Source organism: Cynoglossus semilaevis, chromosome 8 (assembly GCF_000523025.1).
Source record: "Cynoglossus semilaevis isolate Cse_v1.0 chromosome 8, Cse_v1.0, whole genome shotgun sequence".
NCBI lineage: Eukaryota > Metazoa > Chordata > Actinopteri > Pleuronectiformes > Cynoglossidae > Cynoglossus > Cynoglossus semilaevis.
The window spans coordinates 9,128,860-9,148,515 of record NC_024314.1 but is presented as its reverse complement, the minus strand read 5'-3'; the positions used below and the strand labels follow the sequence as shown (position 1 = coordinate 9,148,515).

Below are 19,656 nucleotides of genomic sequence, written 5' to 3'. Positions count from 1 at the left end.
TCTGGTTATACTGTGTGTGCAGCCCTGAGCCTCACTCTCAGACATGCTGATAAAGTGGCAACAACAACAAAAAAAACAACTCTGCAGCACACGTGGATAAGCACTTTTTACTCTGGTTTTCAGCACGCAGCAGAATCTAAAAATACAGCGGAGGTATTGTTGGCTGCGTTAGACTCACTAAAGCACTTCACTTGTCTTCACTTTGCCTGCTTTGGGGCCTCCGGCGGCGGACGACGCGTGGTTCACAGCTGTGGATTCTGAATTTTGTGAATTCGACGCTGATTTTCTCTGCTCCTCTTCTCACCTTGCTGCTGTTTCTAATTGGCGTTATTAATCAGCGATCATGTTAACACTCTCTTTAATCGGTGCGGCAAGCTTTTGTTCCGTCCACACCTCAGAGCCGTTGATGGAAATCCAATGAGACATAGGTTTACCTGCCATGAAAGTAGCGGAGCAGCAGTCGTCAACACATTGTGGGGAGTGAGGGGGGAAGTACACTTTAAATTAATTAACATCAGACCTCTTGTAGCACTTCATTTCTGTAAACAAACATACTAATATGTGGTAATTAATTAAATATGCTAATTAAATCGCTGATCCTTCCTCCTGCAGCGGACACTCTGGGGTTAATCTGTGCTTCTTGGACAGGGAACTGGTAAAACTAACTGTTTTTGACTTGTACATAACTAGAACAAACAATTCCATAGAACCTGTACAACACCAGCTCCACTTATAACCGCTGACTGTGTAGAAAATTCACCAAATTAGCGTTTGGCTACAGAGCTAACAAAGCTAGGATATATGAAACTATATATACTACTAAACATAGTATTTTTGTACAGTACGACGTATGAAAAACTGCATCTTTTATTGATAATTATTTCCCACTGCATATTCAAAATCAATCTACTTTAATCATGCAAACTCATTTTGACCTTTAGCGCCGCGGTGACCTTTTAATAATATATAAAGCCGGAAAACTTGCTCGTCAGTGACACTTGTTCCCAAAATTCGCCCCCCTCACCTCCCCTCATGTCTGTTTTCGTGATTTCCATTTCATATCTGCAACACTCATGCACCCAGCTTCGCATGAGAGCTGCTCATGGCTGATGATTTTGAATCGATTTGCGATTCTCACAAACGAAGGGCACAAAAGGCTGAGCAATCAGTCCAAGGCTGGCTGCCTTTGGCCCGGAGAGAGGAGCGATGCTCTGTGAGTGGAGGGCAAGCATGGCTGATCCGAATCATGAAGAATAATGTTTAGCCTGGCAGATGATTAGGCCATGTTAATTTTTTTTTTTTTCTTTTAGGAAAGGGGAGACGGGGGTGGGGGCAAGAGGGCTGGCACGTGATGATGTCACTTTGGCTATCCGAACAATCTGGCACGGCCAACCCCTGCCGAAATGCTACGCAATTTGCCGGGGCTCCTGCTCCATTTGCCTGTTAATGAGCACTGTTGTTGGGGGTACCCATGTGTACCATGTCACGAGGCTAGCAGGCAGCACCTTCACCTGACGCTCTGACCACGGAGGAAAATGGCAGCCGCTGTGACAGATGTTTTCACAGTCCTGGGGAGGGAGTCGTGGGGGAGCTGTGCAGTCAGAGGGCCCAGATATATCGGCGGCAACAACTGCTACAACATGTGTCTGCATGAGTGTACACCGCTCTGCACCCAGAACAAGGAGTCAGCTCTTTCCTTTCAAACTATATTCACAGTTAGAGTGTGAGGGAATGAGGACAGTTTGACACTTTACCAGATAACAGGCCTGTGCTAGAGGAGAAACTCCTGCTGCTTTTAGTACGCTATTAGTACTTCTTTTTTTTTTATCTTAGCACCGACTTTATTTTAGTAGTTCTGTGAGGAGAATTCATTAGAGTTCCAGTCTTGTTTCCAACATTTAAATCTAGAGCAGTTTTTAAGCCTTTTTTGTGCCTCAATCGACAGTACAAAATCATCCATGTTTTTGTTCCTATTCCTATTTAAATACTAAATCACTGTGGACAGAAAACAATTAAGACGTGGTGGTTTGGAGCAAAGAGCAAAGAGCATGACACAAAATAAGTAATCCATCACATTAGTACAAGCACCAAATCTACCAAAATGCAATTTGAAGGTCTCTGCGAGGTTCTGGAACTCCCATAATATTATAATATTCCCACCTTAAACCAGGGGTCACCATCTATGTTCTATGTTATCTGAGAGACAGTTTTTCCAGATAAAATAAAAATAAAAATCACATTTTTGTCTACATTATTATTTTGGATCCCAACTGGACGGTTCAGGGAGCCAGATCTGGTCCGCGGGCCGCAGGTTTGTGATCACTGCCCTAAACCTTTGCATGTTGTCATGTTTTCAAGCCTTCAGGAGCCTGCAATTTTAAATTGAATTTACTCATCAGATGTATTATATTTACTAAACATACAGTACATTCTTCATTGATTATTCGACAGCGTACACAAATGCTGCAAACATGAATGACCTTGGTAGAGGTCAAACTCCAACACGTCAATCTAGGGCCGAAATGGACATGAGGTGTAAGAGCAGATGCCTCCGCTTGACCTTTGACCTTTGTGCAATACATTAAGGGATTTTAGGATATGTTTACTATACTGTATGTCTAATTTGGAATGAATACTAGAAGTACTAGCAGAGATGAAAGCCTGTGGTTATGTCGTCGATGCCGCTGAGTGAAATGTGCCAATAGTCGAGCCATACATTGTAGCACCATTACACAGTGCATCATTAAACAGATCCATAAAACAGACAAGCAACCAGACCAAATTTTAATGACAAAAGCGCTGATCTGAGATAAGTATAAATACGATGTAATTCAGCCTGGTTTTATGCCTGGTTAAGCATGTACGTCTTTTGGCGGCCCACTAACTGATACTACTTGGGTGCAATATTTCAGAGTGCATCAACACCGCGGTGAAATTAACTCTGATGTGTGAGCCGTCCCGGGTCCAGCACTCCAAACTGTCTCCTGATTATATCGAGATAGATAGAGCACAGCGTGCACAAAACTCCTCACAATCTACGAGCTGTCCTGACAAATTTAAATGCGCCGTGCAAGAAAAATTGGAGAATCATCCTCTAATGTTTGTGCTGCTGAGGAATATGTGATAGATTCAAGAGTGTGTTCAGTGGCAGTTTTTTTTTGTTTGTTTGTTTTTTTTTCCTCTCTCTGATTACTAAATCTAGGGTTGATAATATACAGATGTAAATATGCTGCTTGGAAGCCCCTTCCTCCTCCTTCTTCCTCTCCTCCTGCCCCCTCCTCTTTAATCTCTCCCTCCCTCTCCGCTTCCATCTGGCAGACAATAGTTTAAAATTCTTAATCCATGAGCAACCATTGAACATTAGTGAACTGCAAATTACAGATGTTTTACTGTCTCTGTCACTGCCTCTTTTTTTTTTCTCCCCCTGTTTTGATCTGTGCATCCCACTGTCACTCAGTGTCGCGTATGCATCCCTCGCTCCTCTGCATTCATTAGACACCCTGCGCCATCGTGGCACCATATGACACTGTCATCATTTGGTAATTAAACCTTTGCTCGTTTAAATATGAAAAGCTGGCAAGGGTGTGATCATAAACAACGTTGCGCAAACCAGATTTTCCCAGACTAAATGGGAATTCAACAGCATCGTGCCAGAGATGGATCTCTTCCCCATGTCTTCGCCTGGTGCAAAAACAAAGACAAAACACAGAAGGTCCGGTTTGTGTCTGGTTTTCCCTGGTGAAATACTCTACTAAGGATGGAGGCTGTATGTGCAGCAGGAAACAAGGCAATTCAGAGACAAGCTCAGTGTTGAGTGTAACTGAAATCATAAAAGAATGTACTTTATAGTTATAGCAACGTATTATTTTGTAAAATAATGACAGGTGACAGTTTACACACAGGACGACTGTGACGGCCGATGGACTTTAGACTTCTGTCTTAAATGACATAAAGGACATCACATCAGTGTTTCTGCTCGTCTGTCTCCTAAACACCGTTATGTTGATCATGTCGGACCACCACTCAATAAAGAAAACTCCCAGGTGCCTGAGGACAGGCGTCCACATCTACATTCACGCCGGCCGCCATGACCGACGATTTAGCCAAATGGCTGTGGAGAGGAGGGCATTACAAGCCAAACTCGTGGCTTTTTATTACCACTAAACAATCTTCCTTGGAGCCGTCCTTTAGCGCCCCCTCCAAGCCCAAGTGTGTGGGAGGAGGCCATTCAGTCACGTTATGGCTTTCCATAGATCAAGGTCACAATTTTCATGATCATTACACCACTGAAGGTGACAGGGAGCATTTACAGAAGTGATCAGGAGCTTATGTGCGAGCCGCTCATCCGTAGATTTAGAGAGAGAGAGAGAGAAAGAGAGAGAGAGAGAGAGAGGAATGCATGTACACACAGCCTCACACACAGCCACAGACGCACAAACTAATCAGCAAATGACACAGCGCACCTGACATTCCCTCCATCACATTATCATCTCATCTGTCAACGTGGAGATAACTGGCAAAAGAACGGGAGGCCGAGAGAAGACAACAGGAGAGAGGGAATCAAAGGAGCTGGAATAAGAAATCAAAACTTCACAAACTGAGAGAGTTAAAAAGACTGCCACCAGGAGGTGACTGCTACATTATGCATTCACACACCACATAGGCTAACACATGTCAGCGGCCCACTGGACAGCAGCTCTGTTTCCCATATTGCTGACATGTGAGTGGAAGCTGTTGGCTGTCTGCTTGGGACAGAGGCAGCTGGCGGGACATCTCCAAGCAGCCTCAGGCTGAGCTCTGCAGCACACACACACACACACACACACACGCACGCTGATCCACTGGATGCCCAGCTTCTCCCACAGAGATGAACACAAGGCCTTAAGGCTGCTTTGAAAGAGGGTTTTTTATTTTCTTTTTCTCTTATTTATTTAGGAAAATATCAACAATAGTAACAAAATCCAGGATGAATTTTGGTTGCAACAAAAAGAAGCAAACCTGAGAAAAACCACAACGTTCCTGATGATGTACTTTGTCCATTTTTTAACAGTTGTGAAAAAGTCTAACCCAGTCTTTGTTGAGTTTCAACCAGAGGGGCACACATTTAACTACTCATGTGGAAAGTTTGATGGGGAAGAGAAGGGATTAAGCCCTCGTTCCCAGTACACTGAACGCAACATGGAGAATACTTTTAGAAATGACAAGATACAGTCCTATTTTTATTCGAGCACTGCGGGGCATATTTAACAATTACTTAAAAAATCTGCATAATGAATGAGGAGCGAGTGTGTATTTTAAGACTGTGATCCCTTAACTAAGTTGTGGGGCATGAGAAGGAAAGGCCGTAAAAACAGGTCTAAAATAATGTTTTCATATTTTTTAAAACCATAATAATAATAATTATTATTATTTTAATAATAATAATAATAATAATCTTTCCACATCTAAATGCAAATGACATGTTAATTTGTTTGACTGAACCTGAGGCCACCAACCCAACTGTCTCCACTGGTTTATTGCTGAAGGTATAAAAAGTAATTTAACAAAGTAATGTAACCTGATTCCACATGCATTTGTTTAAATGCAATAAAATGAAAAAAGTGAGTGTATGCATGTGTGTGTTTCAGATATAATAACAATGTCTGTGTTATTTTTTTATTTTATTTTTTTGTAGTTCCACTGCAGAGACTCCCAGCAGCTGAGTGACTCTCCTGTGTGTGTTTTATCATCTGATATACGAGCCTGACAGCTGTAAACTTTCGCATTGACTTTTACGCCTATTCTTAATTTTTGATGATTTCCCATCAAAGACAGTAAACGGTTAAATTGGCTGCAGGAAAGTGACATTCTTCCTCTTTGAACCTCACTGTTAAAGCACTCGTATGGCAGGAAATATTAATAGTAAAGCGGCGACCACGAATAGAAGATTTAAAAAAAAAAATATGAATAAAATAAAGACAAATAAACGAATTTATTAGGATTATTATATAACTTGTTTTTTAATATTAAATATTTGCAGTACTTTAAAGTGAACAAACGTGATCTGACCGACATACACTTTTATTTTTGGACTTTTTTGAATTTCCACGTTCAGTAAAAAAAGAAAAATAAATGTAAATTAAGTTATTTCACTAAATGTTGAACAAAGAGTTTATTGTTTTTATTTTATTAGTTTGTCATAGTAGCGAATTTGTGCCTTGGTACAAATATTCAAAACCGAGTTCTGTTGCATGTTACGAAATAAAACACACCCCTAAAAAATTAAATATGTAATAATGTTCAATTTAAAAATGCATCATAGTTCTGTACGGTATCCCTGGGCAGACATAAACATAAGGAGTAACAGTATAGATCACCGTGTAATTCACACCGAGTTTTACGTTCAAACGGTGGGATCGATGCAAAACAGCTGTAATGATCCAATTAATTATGGGCAAAATTAAAAGCAAGTGCAAAATCAATCTTTCACGGTGTCGAGGATGGAATCAAATTGATGCTCCATCTGTTCACGCCAGCAGGATTTGTAGCCCGGAGTGCAGTAGCCTCGCTGCCTGAGAACATGCAGGACACTGTGGAGAAATCCGGTGTACAGTCGCCACAGTGACCGGATGTACAGCAAGGAGGGTGGAGGTTCAATTTAAAAAGAAATTTGGAAGAAAAAAAATAGCTAGGTGATTATCTGTTTTCAATTAAGATATGCGCGATTTTAACATTCTCTAATTAAACATTTTTATATTCGCAGAGTCATGAATGGAGCATCCCTCCACCCCAGGTCAACACGACCCCTACCTTCAATCCAAAAGGATTATTTTCAACTCACAACCCTCGGTGCCAGTGGTGGCCCCTCTGCAGGGAAGCTCACATCGATTGGTGACGTCGCAATAACGCGAGAACGGGAGGAAACGACACCTCTTACACCGCCGGGAGAGACGCAAGAGCTCGACCACCACCAAACCTCGTCATCCTGCTGCACAGGTGCCGCAGAATGTGAGCTGATGTTCGGCGTGTGGAGCAGCGAGCTGGACCCTCGGAGCTGATCCTTCTGCACAGTTCCCCTCCTCCTCCCCCTCCTCCTCCTCCTCCTCCTCCTCTTCCTCCTCCTCCTCTACAGCAGGCCACCTCTCCTCTCTCCTCTGCACAGGCCATTAGGAAGCGGGGCAAAAGATAAATTGCTGTCTGTCAATACATTACACCTCTCCTAATGGGTGCACGCGGGCTCCAAAAACATTTTCCAAACTCTTGACATGCGGCGGCATCGCCTTAAATACTGCAGCTGGGCGTCACAGTGGAACCGAATTTCCACAAAACCTTTTTTTTTTTTTTTTTGGTACTGAAATAGCGACCACAAAACAAAAGTCAATAACTTTTTCAAGATGTCTTTTGTTTAAATGTTCTTGAAAGGCTTTACGGAGCTCTCTGACCCCCGTGTTGTAGTGGATGAATGGAGCGGGGCCCCTAAAGGGCCCGTCTGACCGCAGTCCCAGGACACGTGCTGTTCATATACAAACACACACGCCAAACAAAAGTGACGTCGGTGAATTCATTTCTCCATGTGGTTGACACACACACAAAAAACAATAATAGTAATAATATCAGTTTTTATACTGATACACCCCCGTCTCTCCCCCAGTCTTCCCCCATTATTGTTACATTTTTAACAATACATGGGGAGATCAAATTGGGGGAGCAGGAAAGGATGATAGAGGGGAGGGGGAGAAAACTGAGGGAAGTGTGGGTGATGATGATGGTGGGGGTCTTAGAGGGTTGGGAGGGGTGGAAAAAAAAGAATGTAGCTTTAAGGGAAATGTGCAGCCGGCTGTGAAATTACAGCCTATAGTGCTACATATTGTACCAGAAGCTCGCTCCAAAAACAGTAACAAAAAGAGAAATCATCCCCTAACCTGACCAGGAGGCAGACCGCGAGATGTGGCCTTCTGCCCCGAAGAGAAGCGCCACCCACCCCTTTACAACCTCTACCTCTGACACACCTCAAACCTCCAACAGACCCCCCCCCCAAAAAAAAACCAAGAGCGGGCAGGAAAAAGACCACCCAACTGACAGTATGCATTTACTTCAACTTCATATAATAATAATAATAATAATAATAATATTAATAATAATCACAATCATAATAGTCATAGTCATATATTTTAATTATATATTAATACTAATAGTAAAGTAAATAATAGTAGCAACATAATTATTATTAATTTTTATTATTAATAATAATAATATGAATAATCATAATACTATTAAAATAATACAAAATATATTAGTCTTACTTTTGTTGTTGTTCTTATCGGTATTAAACATTACAGTGCTAAATACATTGGAACTGTCATGAATGAATCCACAGATTCTAAGTGGTCCATGTTTTCTTGGTTTAATCCCATGTCCATTTTACACAATCAGCCAAATCCACTTATATAAAGTACATATAATATTTCTAAAACTAATTGTTCATATTTAAATAATTATGTATTTTGTTAAGGCTATATTTCTTTAAAAAACATTTTCACTTTCCAAGGGTCAGGTGGAAAAAAACAACTTTTACTTCTTGACAGACTTTTCACACCACGTTTGTGGAATTTGAGGAAACTATACAGCGCCATCTACAGAGGCTGAACGGTTTTGCCGGGCAGATCACTTTCACCTCCGACCTCCGGCCACCGGCTGCTGATCTCAGTCTGAGATCATCGCCCCATCATCAGACGGTGTGAACATCTATGACAGACGCCTGGCTGTGAAACCACATTAAGCCCATGTTTATCGTCCTTGATTTGATACAGACATTCAAAGAGTTGAACCGACAACCATTGTCTTACTAGTAAACAAAAGCGCAAACAAAGAGGGAGGAGAGAAACATTAAAACCTAAAAAAAAGTTTATAAATAAAAAGCGTACTTTATATGTATATATTTAGAAAATGCTGTAAATCGGTAGGAAATTTAAAAAAAATACTGGGTAAAAATGTATTTTATCAAAATAAAAACTTAAAAATTTAAAAAATATATATAAATATCATATTCCGAGCTAAGATTCCACTCCGTGTTTCTTCTCTTGTCTGTGTCGGTGAGACCCTGAGACCCTCAGACCTCCTCACTTAGACCCATGTTTCTCTCTTTCTCTCCCTCTCTCTCTTTCCTTCTTCTTGCGTGTGCGTATCACAAAGTGTTGGCATCTATTGCCTTTGTCTGACAAGTCATCCATATAAGCAAAAGGGGGGTCTGCAGAGGGGAGGCGAGGAGGGGGAGGAGGGGAGCGTTGCAGCTTTTAGAACCACACAGACACAGACAGGGGCTTCATTTCCAGCCCAAAGATCCAGCCTCACGCATCCACAGCGCAGCGCGCAAGAGAAACCCGATGCTTGCTCTCTCCGCCGCCGCTGCCGCCGCTGCCGCCGCTACCGCCGCCCGTGACGCGTGAATCCAAGGCCACCGGGACTGAGGAGATACCAGACCATCCACGCCGGAGCTCAGACCTTCCGTTCCGTCTCCTGAGTAGCGTTGACTCGGTGTGAGATTTACCTTCATTCAGCACAGGCTTTGTTAAAAAAAAAAAAAAAGAAAAAAGAAAAAGAAAAGAAGAAAAACACCCATGAACTGAGCACAGGTCGTGTTCGTCCGAAACTAGCCCACGGTCATGCTGCGCACCTGCCAGACCTCCGCTCCAAGACCGGACTGCTGAAGAGAGGAAGGGCAACTTTTGGGAGGAAGAAGTTGCCATCAAATCGTTTGTTCGTCCAAATCCCGCGGGGGACGGAGGGGGCACGAACGGTCCCTCCATCGAGTAGAATAAACCCTTTTTCTTCACATTTTCATCCTTGATAGGAAGGCGACACGGCGACTTCAGTTGATTATCTCTCTTTCCTTTACTATCCAATGGATATTCACTGCAAGGCAGACCCCTTCACTGCGATGCACCGTAAGTAGCACAACCCCGAGTTGGTCTCCTACACTGCAGCCCTTACATAAATAACCCAGAACAAGTGCACCGTTTTCTGCCTAATGCAGCGGAGGAATAAAGCGGTTTGTTTGCGGTAAACGACACATTTGCGCATAAAAATAACGGAGAAATTAGAAGTCAATAAACGAACCAGCAAGCAAAGATGAAAACATGAAGCTGCTCCTGCACGAGCTCACACTTATCACCCTGCTGCACACAGTCACAGTGAAGGAGCTGATACATTGGTATGTAGACACTGATAATTACTAAAAAATTTAAATAAAAAAGGGGAAAACACAGGAGTGATGGAGAGGAATTAAACTTGTAAACAAAGAACACGCGTTGGCAGGTGCTCAGTCATTTACACGTGGATCCGCCTGCAGCTTCCCGCGTTGTTTGTGTGTGTGTGTGTGTGTGTGTGTGTGTGTGTGTATTAGGCCTAATAAGTCTGGACACGTATATTATTTCACTTTATCCAGATTACCCAGTCCTGTGCGACCAGAGCTGCTCCACAGTGGGCAGTGTGGTGGCTCCTCTGCAACGTTGTTGTACGTGTGTGAATAATTGATGACGTCTTCGTTTACCAAATAATATGTAATATGAGTAATCAACGTCTTTTTAATTATTTAAAATTGCCATGTGGACAAAATAAGAGAGCTGGTAACTGAACACCAAAGAGGAGCTGCAGGGAGAGCAGAAGAAGTGGCTCTGACTGAGCTGGAATGAGCTCTAAATACAATTTGGATCTTGTTTTTAAAAATTTTCCAGATTTTATGTCAAATAATATTCATGTGATTAAACAGCGTCTAAATCACATGGTTAATTAATTTAAAAAATAGATTCATAATAACAATAAAAAACATATATTACTGAACAAACAGCATTCAGTTTATTTTTTTAATTTTTATTATAATTATTTTTATATATTTATTTTAATAGAATATACAGCACCAAATAGTCTTACTTTAAATAATAAAAATAACACATTTGAAAAAAAACTGTTTACATTTTTAAATAAATATATTTTTCGATCATTTTTTTCTTAAAAAATAATTTTAAATAATTTCATATTATTCTGAAGCTGTTAAACTGATCTAAAAAAATCCTTAAATATGTGAAAATACATGCCACGCATTTGAAAGAAAACTGCAATGATTAGATATGAGCTCTGTTTTCACACAGACAAAAAAAAAAAACAAACATCTAACCCATTCCTCCTCAACGTTCTTTTTCCCTCTGCGTAACGACTTTATGTAATGTTACGTTTGTGTGTGTGCTGCTGTTGTATCCCACGTAGGGCACGGAGGTGTGAACCAGCTCGGCGGCGTGTTTGTGAACGGCAGACCCCTCCCTGACGTGGTCAGACAGCGGATAGTGGAGCTGGCCCACCAGGGAGTCCGGCCCTGTGACATCTCCAGGCAGCTGCGGGTCAGTCACGGCTGCGTCAGCAAGATCCTGGGCAGGTAGGTGCGCACGAGTCAGCGGCCAGTGGTGCCACGGCTGACTGCCCTCAGCCGTGGCTCACACTGTCTGTGGATGTGTGGAGCTGAGTGGGGAGATGGTGACGTGATGGACGGGGATCATCCAAAAATGATAATATTTGAATTTTTACGTCGCGCATTAAGAACACGTTTTGTCTCAGTGACCCCATAATCGTACCGCCTTCAGATATGGTTGAATAATAATAATAATAATGATGATGATGATAATAATAATAATATAGTTAAAATTGTATAACAGCTATTGAAAAATATCGAAAAATAAAAAATGTGTTAATAACATCCTTCCAATAAATAAAGTGCAGCCATTTGCTTCTGTCGTAAAGCGCAAAAAAGTTGTTGTTTTTTTTTTTAAAAAAAACAATATTTAAATATTTACATATATTTACGCTAGAATCAAAAATCACCTAATAGGAACTCCAATTTTAAGATATTGTTATAGTACATTTTTGGTTTTAAAATATGTAGTTTTTGTTTTAATTTTTTGTTTTTGTTTTTTAATTTTTTTTAATGAAATTATTTTTATTTTTATTTTATTTTTGTAGCTGATTGCTGATTTGAAATGCTTCCCCTCATTTACAGATACTATGAGACAGGCAGCATCAAACCAGGGGTGATCGGTGGGTCGAAACCTAAAGTGGCCACACCAAAGGTGGTGGAAAAAATCGCAGATTACAAGAGACAAAATCCCACCATGTTTGCCTGGGAGATCAGAGACAGACTGCTGGCAGAGGGGATCTGCGACAACGACACTGTCCCCAGCGTCTCATCCATTAACAGGTAGAAAACAAACACGCAAAAAGCCTGTATATATTATCATCTTGGCCCTGGTAAAATTCAATTATATTGAATATAATTAAACAATAAGGAGCGCGGGGGGCGCTGTGCAAAATATGGAAATGGGAATATGTGCGCCATAACGCACCAGCATCACCAGCATCACCAGCATCACCAACATCACCAACAGCAGCAGCAGCAGCAGCATCAGCATCCATCCACCCACAGCAGAATATTTTTGTTTGAGCAACTTTGTGCTGCCCAGCATGTCGAGTGGAGTCCGCCCGCGGTCTCAGAGGTGCAATTCAATCTTTCAGACCAAACTCCCTCAACAATCAGCAGTACATCCAGGACTGAGTGAATCTGTCGAGATGAAAACCGATCAATATTCGGTGACCAGATCCCGTGGCGCTATAAAGCAGGCCAGTTTTCTTTAGTACATCTATTATGTGTGAGTGCGTGTGTGTTTATGTGTGCGCGCGCGCGCGTTTGCGCGCACGTGTGTGAGAGAGAGATAGAGCTAGAGAGACTTTTTAATGTTAGAAAATATCTTAAAAAGCCAGATTTGGTCAGACGTGTGTAAGTGGAACTTTATAAAAAATACTGGTAAAAATGGAAATGATAATTATATAATAGAATAAAAATGTCTAAATAGGGGATCAGATAGTTAAAAATAAAAAAAAAATAATAATTAGAAAAACTTAAAAAATGCAAAAATGTGTTTAAAATAGCTGTTAATGATTTAAACTACCTTTTTTTTTGCACAAAGATATTTCTTCCAAATTGCTAAAATCTGGAAACTCCAGGATCAGACAATAAACATAATTACCAGTCTGCTTGGATGGAGCCATTGAAGTGATGTTTGTATTATTATTATTATCATATATTTTTGTATTTTTTACATTTCCATCCTGGCCATAATTCTTACAGTCATGTAATATGTTGAGTAAATAGTAAATAGTAAATTAACCTGAAATATATCTGTAAGTTTCGTATTCACAAACTGTCACAAACTGTTCACAAAATGTAGACGTTGAACCAGCAGCCAGATTGTGGAATTATACTGCCACACTGTTACACAATATAAATTACTTGGACTGTATGCTGGCAAATAAAGCTGTTGTAAATATCAAAAAAAAAAAAAAATATTTGCAATACTTACTAATATTTATGAACATTTAAGTACATTTTAAAGGACCCCAGAAAAATGATCTGTGACCCATTTGTGTGTCCCGACCCTGTTTTTGCGAATGACGGCTTTACATAACCAGGTTTAAAAAAATCTTCTCTCAGATTCTTATCATTAAAAAAACTATTTCCATGGAAGAGTTACAAATCACAAAAACCACAGAATAAGACAATAAATAAACAACAACCAAAGGACGACAGATATTCCCAAATTCAAACAGGACAGAAAATTAAAAGGAAAGGAATAATTCAAATTCACACATCTAAAACTATCCCTGATTACAAAAACCTTAATAGATTATAAAGACAAAAAAAGTCCAAAACCCTAGCCAGATAATTCCCCGTGCGTTGGAACTAACAAACTGTTTTCCCACATCTTAGTTGTAACATCTTTATTTGAGCCTCACTTTCCTTGGAAACACTCGTGGCACCATGTCGTTTTCAAAGTGGCAGCTACAGCAGGACCCAGGACATCCCACCCCACCCCACTCCACTCCACTCCACTCCACCGCTGTCTCACCCCTCCTCACCCCGAACCACCGCCACCCCCCACCACCCCCACCCAGAGATCCCCAGCGATGAACTTTGGTTAAGAGGCACTGTTCCATAGAGCCAGCATCAGCATTACATTTTAATGAGCTGATGGGAGAGCAGCGTGGACAGCTCCACACAAGACATCTTTTAAATAGAGAAAGGCTGAAGAAAATTCATTTCATGCTTCGTGGCTGCTTAAAAAGCCCCATTTAAGGAGGCTCCGACACATGTATGTGATAAATTCAAAATGTACATTAATATCATTAAGGGGGCCTTCTATACTTATTTCTCTCTCTCTCTCTCTCAATTCCAATTAAAGCCTTCTATTTTGGAGCAGGAGGAGAAGACCCTGTGTGTCTTTGTTTGTGTCGGGGAATTAAATTGTGAACACAAAGAGCTGTAATTCTATCAGCCAAATATGAAAGCTACTCTGAATTCTTTTTTTTTCTTTTCTATTGTGCCTTAATGCGGGATATTTTTCAGCAGAGGAAATGTAAGATTTCAATAAGCTGCTCTATAATGTAACCACACACACTCAATGGAGCATGGAGGCAAATGAAAGCATTGTGTGTGTGTGCCCGAGTGTGTGTGTGTGTTATCATTTGGTATTTCAGTACAAGTTCTGAGCTGTCTTTCTGCTAAAAAATAAGACGACAATAATCGATTTGTTTTTGATTATTACATCGGAAAAGTTTGTTCCTACGCAACGTAAGAAAAAAACCAAAACCAAAAGAGAACTGTAACCAAAGTCTTGGAGCCTCTGACTGAGGCCAGAGGTCGGTTTCTGTGGCAGACAGTTTGACCTCAGGACTGTTGACAAAAGAGGACGCTCCATTTAAACACCTTTCCCCTGCATGCATTATTAAATGCTACAGCGATGGTGTTGTACTACACATCAAGGCGACCACAACCAACAAGTAACACTACCTACTGCTGCTGCTGCTGCACATAAAACGCCTCCTCAATGGTGCTTGATATTATTGATTCAGGAGTAAAGCAATTTTAATATTTCTTCAGGGGATTTTCTGCATGAGCCAGGCCATTAATTCATTCTCCCAAATTGCTTATTCAATATCTAGAACATGGATACCAAATAAAGTCTTTGAATTTATGTAGCAGGCACAAGTCAAGGGGTCGAATAACTGTTATGGGGGAGAAGTGAAAAAAATTAAAACGTCAATATACGCTGTGTGGAAAAAGCTTGTTGTCAGGTAGCTTTGCCTCCGAGGGGAGTTCTCTGTTTTTGTTTTTGTTTTGTTTTTTTTTTGGTGACAGTGTCGAATTTATTCCTCTGCTGCCTTCTGGCTCGAACAGTTACATCGATATCAAAATCCTCCGATGTAGGTCTGGATACTATGGATGATGGGAAATGGGGGAGAGTGAGATTAAATAAGGCACATCTGGGTGCTTCTCTAAAAAAAAAAGTTTTAAACAAAGTTGAAAAAATTACTCAAAGTATCTGGAAATTTAAGATAAAAAAAAAACTTCCACGAATCTATGTTACCTAATTCATGTGTTTTCCAATGACATCATTGCAACTGCATCCTGTCATTCCGTTGGATATAAATATTCAGTACTCATTCCAGTTCAATAAAGGTTCTAAAGCTGCTCAGTCTGATGGAATCATCTTTCAACGGATATACATATAATTCCAAAAGCTGACCTTTTTGGCCCCACTCTGGAACAGCTCCTCGTGGCCCACATGATGAATAGTCTTAAAGTTTACAAATTATTGTGACAGCTCCCTTTCTCCCCAAGTGCCATTCAGATTAAAGGAATCTAATGCTGGCGTAAGCTTGTGCAAGGCAATAAGGAACTATTGCTTTCCTGTCACATATAATTTATAGCTTTCTATTTGCATCTGTTTGCCCGTGTGACTAATCCCCAACTTTTTCTCCCCAAGCTACGATCAATACAACCTCATCCACATTGGCACTCAGGGGCCGCTGGTTCTACAGAGATGTTTGATCTGGGAAGCAGAGAGGGCTTCTCCACCGGCCCTGCCAAACCCTCGGTCCACAGTGAAGGGGAGAGGGAGGAGAGGGGAAAGGGAGTATGGGGGAGAGCTGATTAGTGTGGGCCAGGTAGAGTCAGTGAAGCCGATCATTGAGGTGAATTGATGTGATTTCATGCTTTGTTTGCAAGATCGCTCAGACCAAAAGTGCAATGAAGACTTTTCTCCAGACCTCACCTTTGAGGCGGCAGGAGCAGCGACCACATCCCTCCCTGCACATGAGTTGTTTCTGATAACTCCATCGTACATCATCTCCATATTGTAGCTGCCGCGGCTGAACCAGGCGTTAATTTATTGATCTAAATCAGCAGCAGCAGCAGCAGCAGCTTTAATTCTGCATTTCCTTCATTCTGCAGGATCATCAGGACAAAAGTCCAGCAGCCTTTCCATCCGTCTCCTGATGGGACATCCCTGTCCACACCAGGCCACACTATAGGTACATTTTTATTATTATTATTATTATTATTATTATTATTATTATTATTATTATTATTATTATTATTATTATTATTATTAATGTTATTAATTAATCCATCCCCAGTACCAAACACAGCGTCTCCGCCTGTAACCAGCGCCTCCAATGACCCAGCTGGATCCTACTCCATCAATGGAATTCTGGGTATTCCTCGATCCAATGGCGAAAAAAGGAAAAGAGATGAAGGTAAGACATGTTTTTTTATTATTATTATTATTATTATTTGTTTTTTGTTTTTTGTTTGGTTTGGTTTTCTGATTTAAAGTAAAAAAAAGCAGCGCAATAATTTAGCAGAAGACACTGTAAAAGTAGGAGGAACTTACAGCATAAAGCCACTCTGCTGAGTCTGCTTTTATAGCTCTAGAACCTGTTTCAGTTCCACTAGATGACCCTTATAAAACACCTGAGTCTGAACTGTGTTACGCTGCTGTGTCAATCTGCCAAGGAGGCTTTTGATTTGAAGACACGACCTCCGCTGTTGTCTCCTGCAATTAATCTTTATGGAAGTGATTAAAGGGCTTTAGATAATTACATGTCAAGATGATGTAGCCATCCACCCAGGTCAGTCAAGAGAGCTGCTATAGCTCTGTGGAGGGCTTCTCTTTTTCCCCTTCCTACCCCCTCCCGCCCCCTCAACAAAAGTGTCTCCACTTGTGCTGCTGCAGAGGTAGAAGGTTAGTGGATATAAAGGGGCCTGAGGCGATGTAGATTATTGGTTCTGTAAGCAATAGGCTTCCTTAATGTCACTACATAAGCAGCTGATGAGAATAGCTAAACAGATGCACTCATGTTACAAGGCGTGTATGGCTACGAGGGGGATGATGTGGCTGCTGAAAAGGGGCAGTTATCTCAAACAGGGTGGGGAATGAGTGCCTTATTTCTGCAGTGCTCCGGAATGAGAGCTAATCAGAGCGCGGCAGCAGTTTACATAGCGTCCTCTTTGTTCTGGCGTTTGTTGAGAAGCACAGGGGTTTGTGGGATATTGAGTGGAATTGATGTTTTATGTGTGCGGCAGGGAGGGAGGGATGACTAATGACCTGTCAGAGGTAGATTTCCTGGCAAAGATATAAAAACCAGCATGACGTGGACATGGCAAATGACATAATCAAGCCTTCCCCTGTAAGATATGCAATTGTGGAGGCATAATGCACACGTCTGGTATTTTCAAGGGTTCATTTTCAGCCGTTCCAGGCCCTCTCATATTAGCCAGGGTGTAATGTCTAGTCACTGAGTGATAGAATGCACACATTTCTATGCAGATTGCCGTTGAAGGGCATGAAGGTATTAAAGGGCACAGTAAGGATAAGGACTCCGTGTGTGTGTCTGTGTGTGTGTGTGTGTGTGTGTGTGTGTGTGTGTGTGTGTGAAAAGAAGAGCTGGCCTGTTTTGTGGAGGTCTTCCAGGTGACAGCACCATGTTTCTGTGGCTGTTCAGTCTCCAATGATTCCCCTGATGTGCTGCCATTCTGTGATTTAGGTGCTCGGCCAGTATTACGATGAAAGAGAAGAAGGCAGTGTGCACCTGTGTGTCTCTGAGCGTGTGTGTTTCTGTTTGTGTGTCAGTGTAGAACTTGTACTGAGGGTGTAGTGGGGTGCAGAGGGGAAGGCTGGGGCGGTGGGCTGCTTCTCATATACTCTCACAGCAGCCAGCTGGTGCCTACCTGGAACTACAGGGTCAGAGATACTTTATCTTTCCAAAACATAAACCCCAGGCGTGTGTCACACACACACACACACACACACGCACACGCACACACAAACACGGCTGAAAAAGCAATGTCTCCCCTCAAGCCACACTTTGTGGGAATAGTATATTACATACAAAGTTACCCTGTAGACACTGCTGTCCTGTTGTTGTCCTCTCTTAAAGTGAACCATACCAAACAAAATACACCAATGTCAACACGCAACTGGTCGGCCGCCGTGTCCTCTGAAACTGAATCATAACTTATAATATGTTCTCATGCTATTTTGGGGCCATGGAGGTTTTGGTGGGGGCAAGTGTAGCTAAAAAAGCTGCAGTGTATCGGTGGTAAACATGGGAATACTGAGGTTTTAGGTTCAACTTTGAAGTGTTTTTTTTTTTTGCCATCCTCCTGGCTCTAAAAATAAAAAACCACAAATGTTATTTTTTCCTTCTGAGAGCTTTTGGGCATTCTTAGGCATCAAAAGTCAAACGATTTTAAGGTAGGGGACAAAAACCTGTGTAGTTTCTGTGCAGGCCTCACACTGATGTTGATATCCAGAATCTGAAGAGCATTAAAAAAATGTAATAAAATGCCTTTTAATTGGGAAAGAGCTAAAGTAAAAAAAATTCTAGGTTTTGTTTTATCATCACAAAGTATGTATTTCAATGGGTAAAACAACCATTTTTATATATTTTTGTATATTGTACTCCAAGTCTTAGCAAACCCAGAATCATTTCCTTTTGAGGAATTCATTTTTGGTTTATGTCTTTCCCTCTCGCCTTGTTGTGTTTTGTGTAGTTAGTAACTGCCTGGATTTAAATGTTTCTCAAAGCGCTCGAGCTTGCCTGAGTTCTACTTAACTCCATAAGCCTCGTGATAATAATGGCGACAGCATCCATTATCAAAGGCTGAAAACATGAACAGGAATGAGCACAGGAACTGGGAGGGAAACGGCGAAGAGCTCCACAAGCTCAGCTGAAGTGATTTGGCCGTGTAGCTACAAGATTTGTTTTAGGCTGAAGCTGTGGCTCGCAGCCAAGCAGGCCGGCAGCCCCCGAGTTTCCAAGTCAGCAGTGCCCTCAAAAAAAAAAAAGGTCTTCCATTACGAGAGCGATGTAGACATAATGCAGTGTGACGCACGTTATGTACACCAGGTCTGAGCAAGAGGAGCTTCAGGGACACAGGTGTCATAAGAGCCATTCATTTGCTGTAGTCACGTGTTATTGCAAATTAAAGGTAGCACGTTACACTCGGCAGCCATTGTTGCAGAAGGGTTGGAGAAGATGGAGATGGAGAAGGGGAAAAGAGAGAGAGAGAGAGAGAGACCCCAGGGATGGGGTCTTTGGTGACCACAGCTGTCTGCACATTTTACAACGTGACATACTGTATATTAGAACCTGCAGCTCTGCATAGAAAAGCTATTACCTCGCACATTATCATCCGCGTACCCCACAGCTCACCTCACCCCAGCATCCCAGCCCTGCCCCCCCACACCCCCTCCCGCCCTGCCCCTCCACCCGTCGGCCCCGGAGCGGTCT

At 41.6% G+C, this 19,656-nt stretch overlaps 2 protein-coding genes across 7 annotated transcripts in view; one reads left to right on the top strand and one right to left on the bottom strand.

Moving 5' to 3' along the window:
- The window catches only part of LOC103381923 (probable histone deacetylase 1-B), a 388,477-nt gene that overhangs the window by 119,710 nt on the left and 249,111 nt on the right, over nt 1–19,656 (bottom strand). The gene's annotated exons all lie outside the window — the stretch shown is intronic.
- The window catches only part of pax2b (paired box 2b), a 29,646-nt gene continuing 18,908 nt past the window's right edge, over nt 8,919–19,656 (top strand). For all 3 annotated transcript variants that reach the window (XM_025058193.1, XM_025058191.1, XM_025058192.1), the window contains exons 1-6: nt 8,919–9,923; nt 10,602–10,604; nt 11,242–11,407; nt 12,026–12,223; nt 16,313–16,392; nt 16,498–16,617. In XM_025058193.1, the coding sequence (XP_024913961.1) occupies nt 9,881–9,923; nt 10,602–10,604; nt 11,242–11,407; nt 12,026–12,223; nt 16,313–16,392; nt 16,498–16,617 (610 nt within the window). In that variant the 5' untranslated portion in view covers nt 8,919–9,880. The remainder of the gene's footprint in view (nt 9,924–10,601; nt 10,605–11,241; nt 11,408–12,025; nt 12,224–16,312; nt 16,393–16,497; nt 16,618–19,656) is intronic.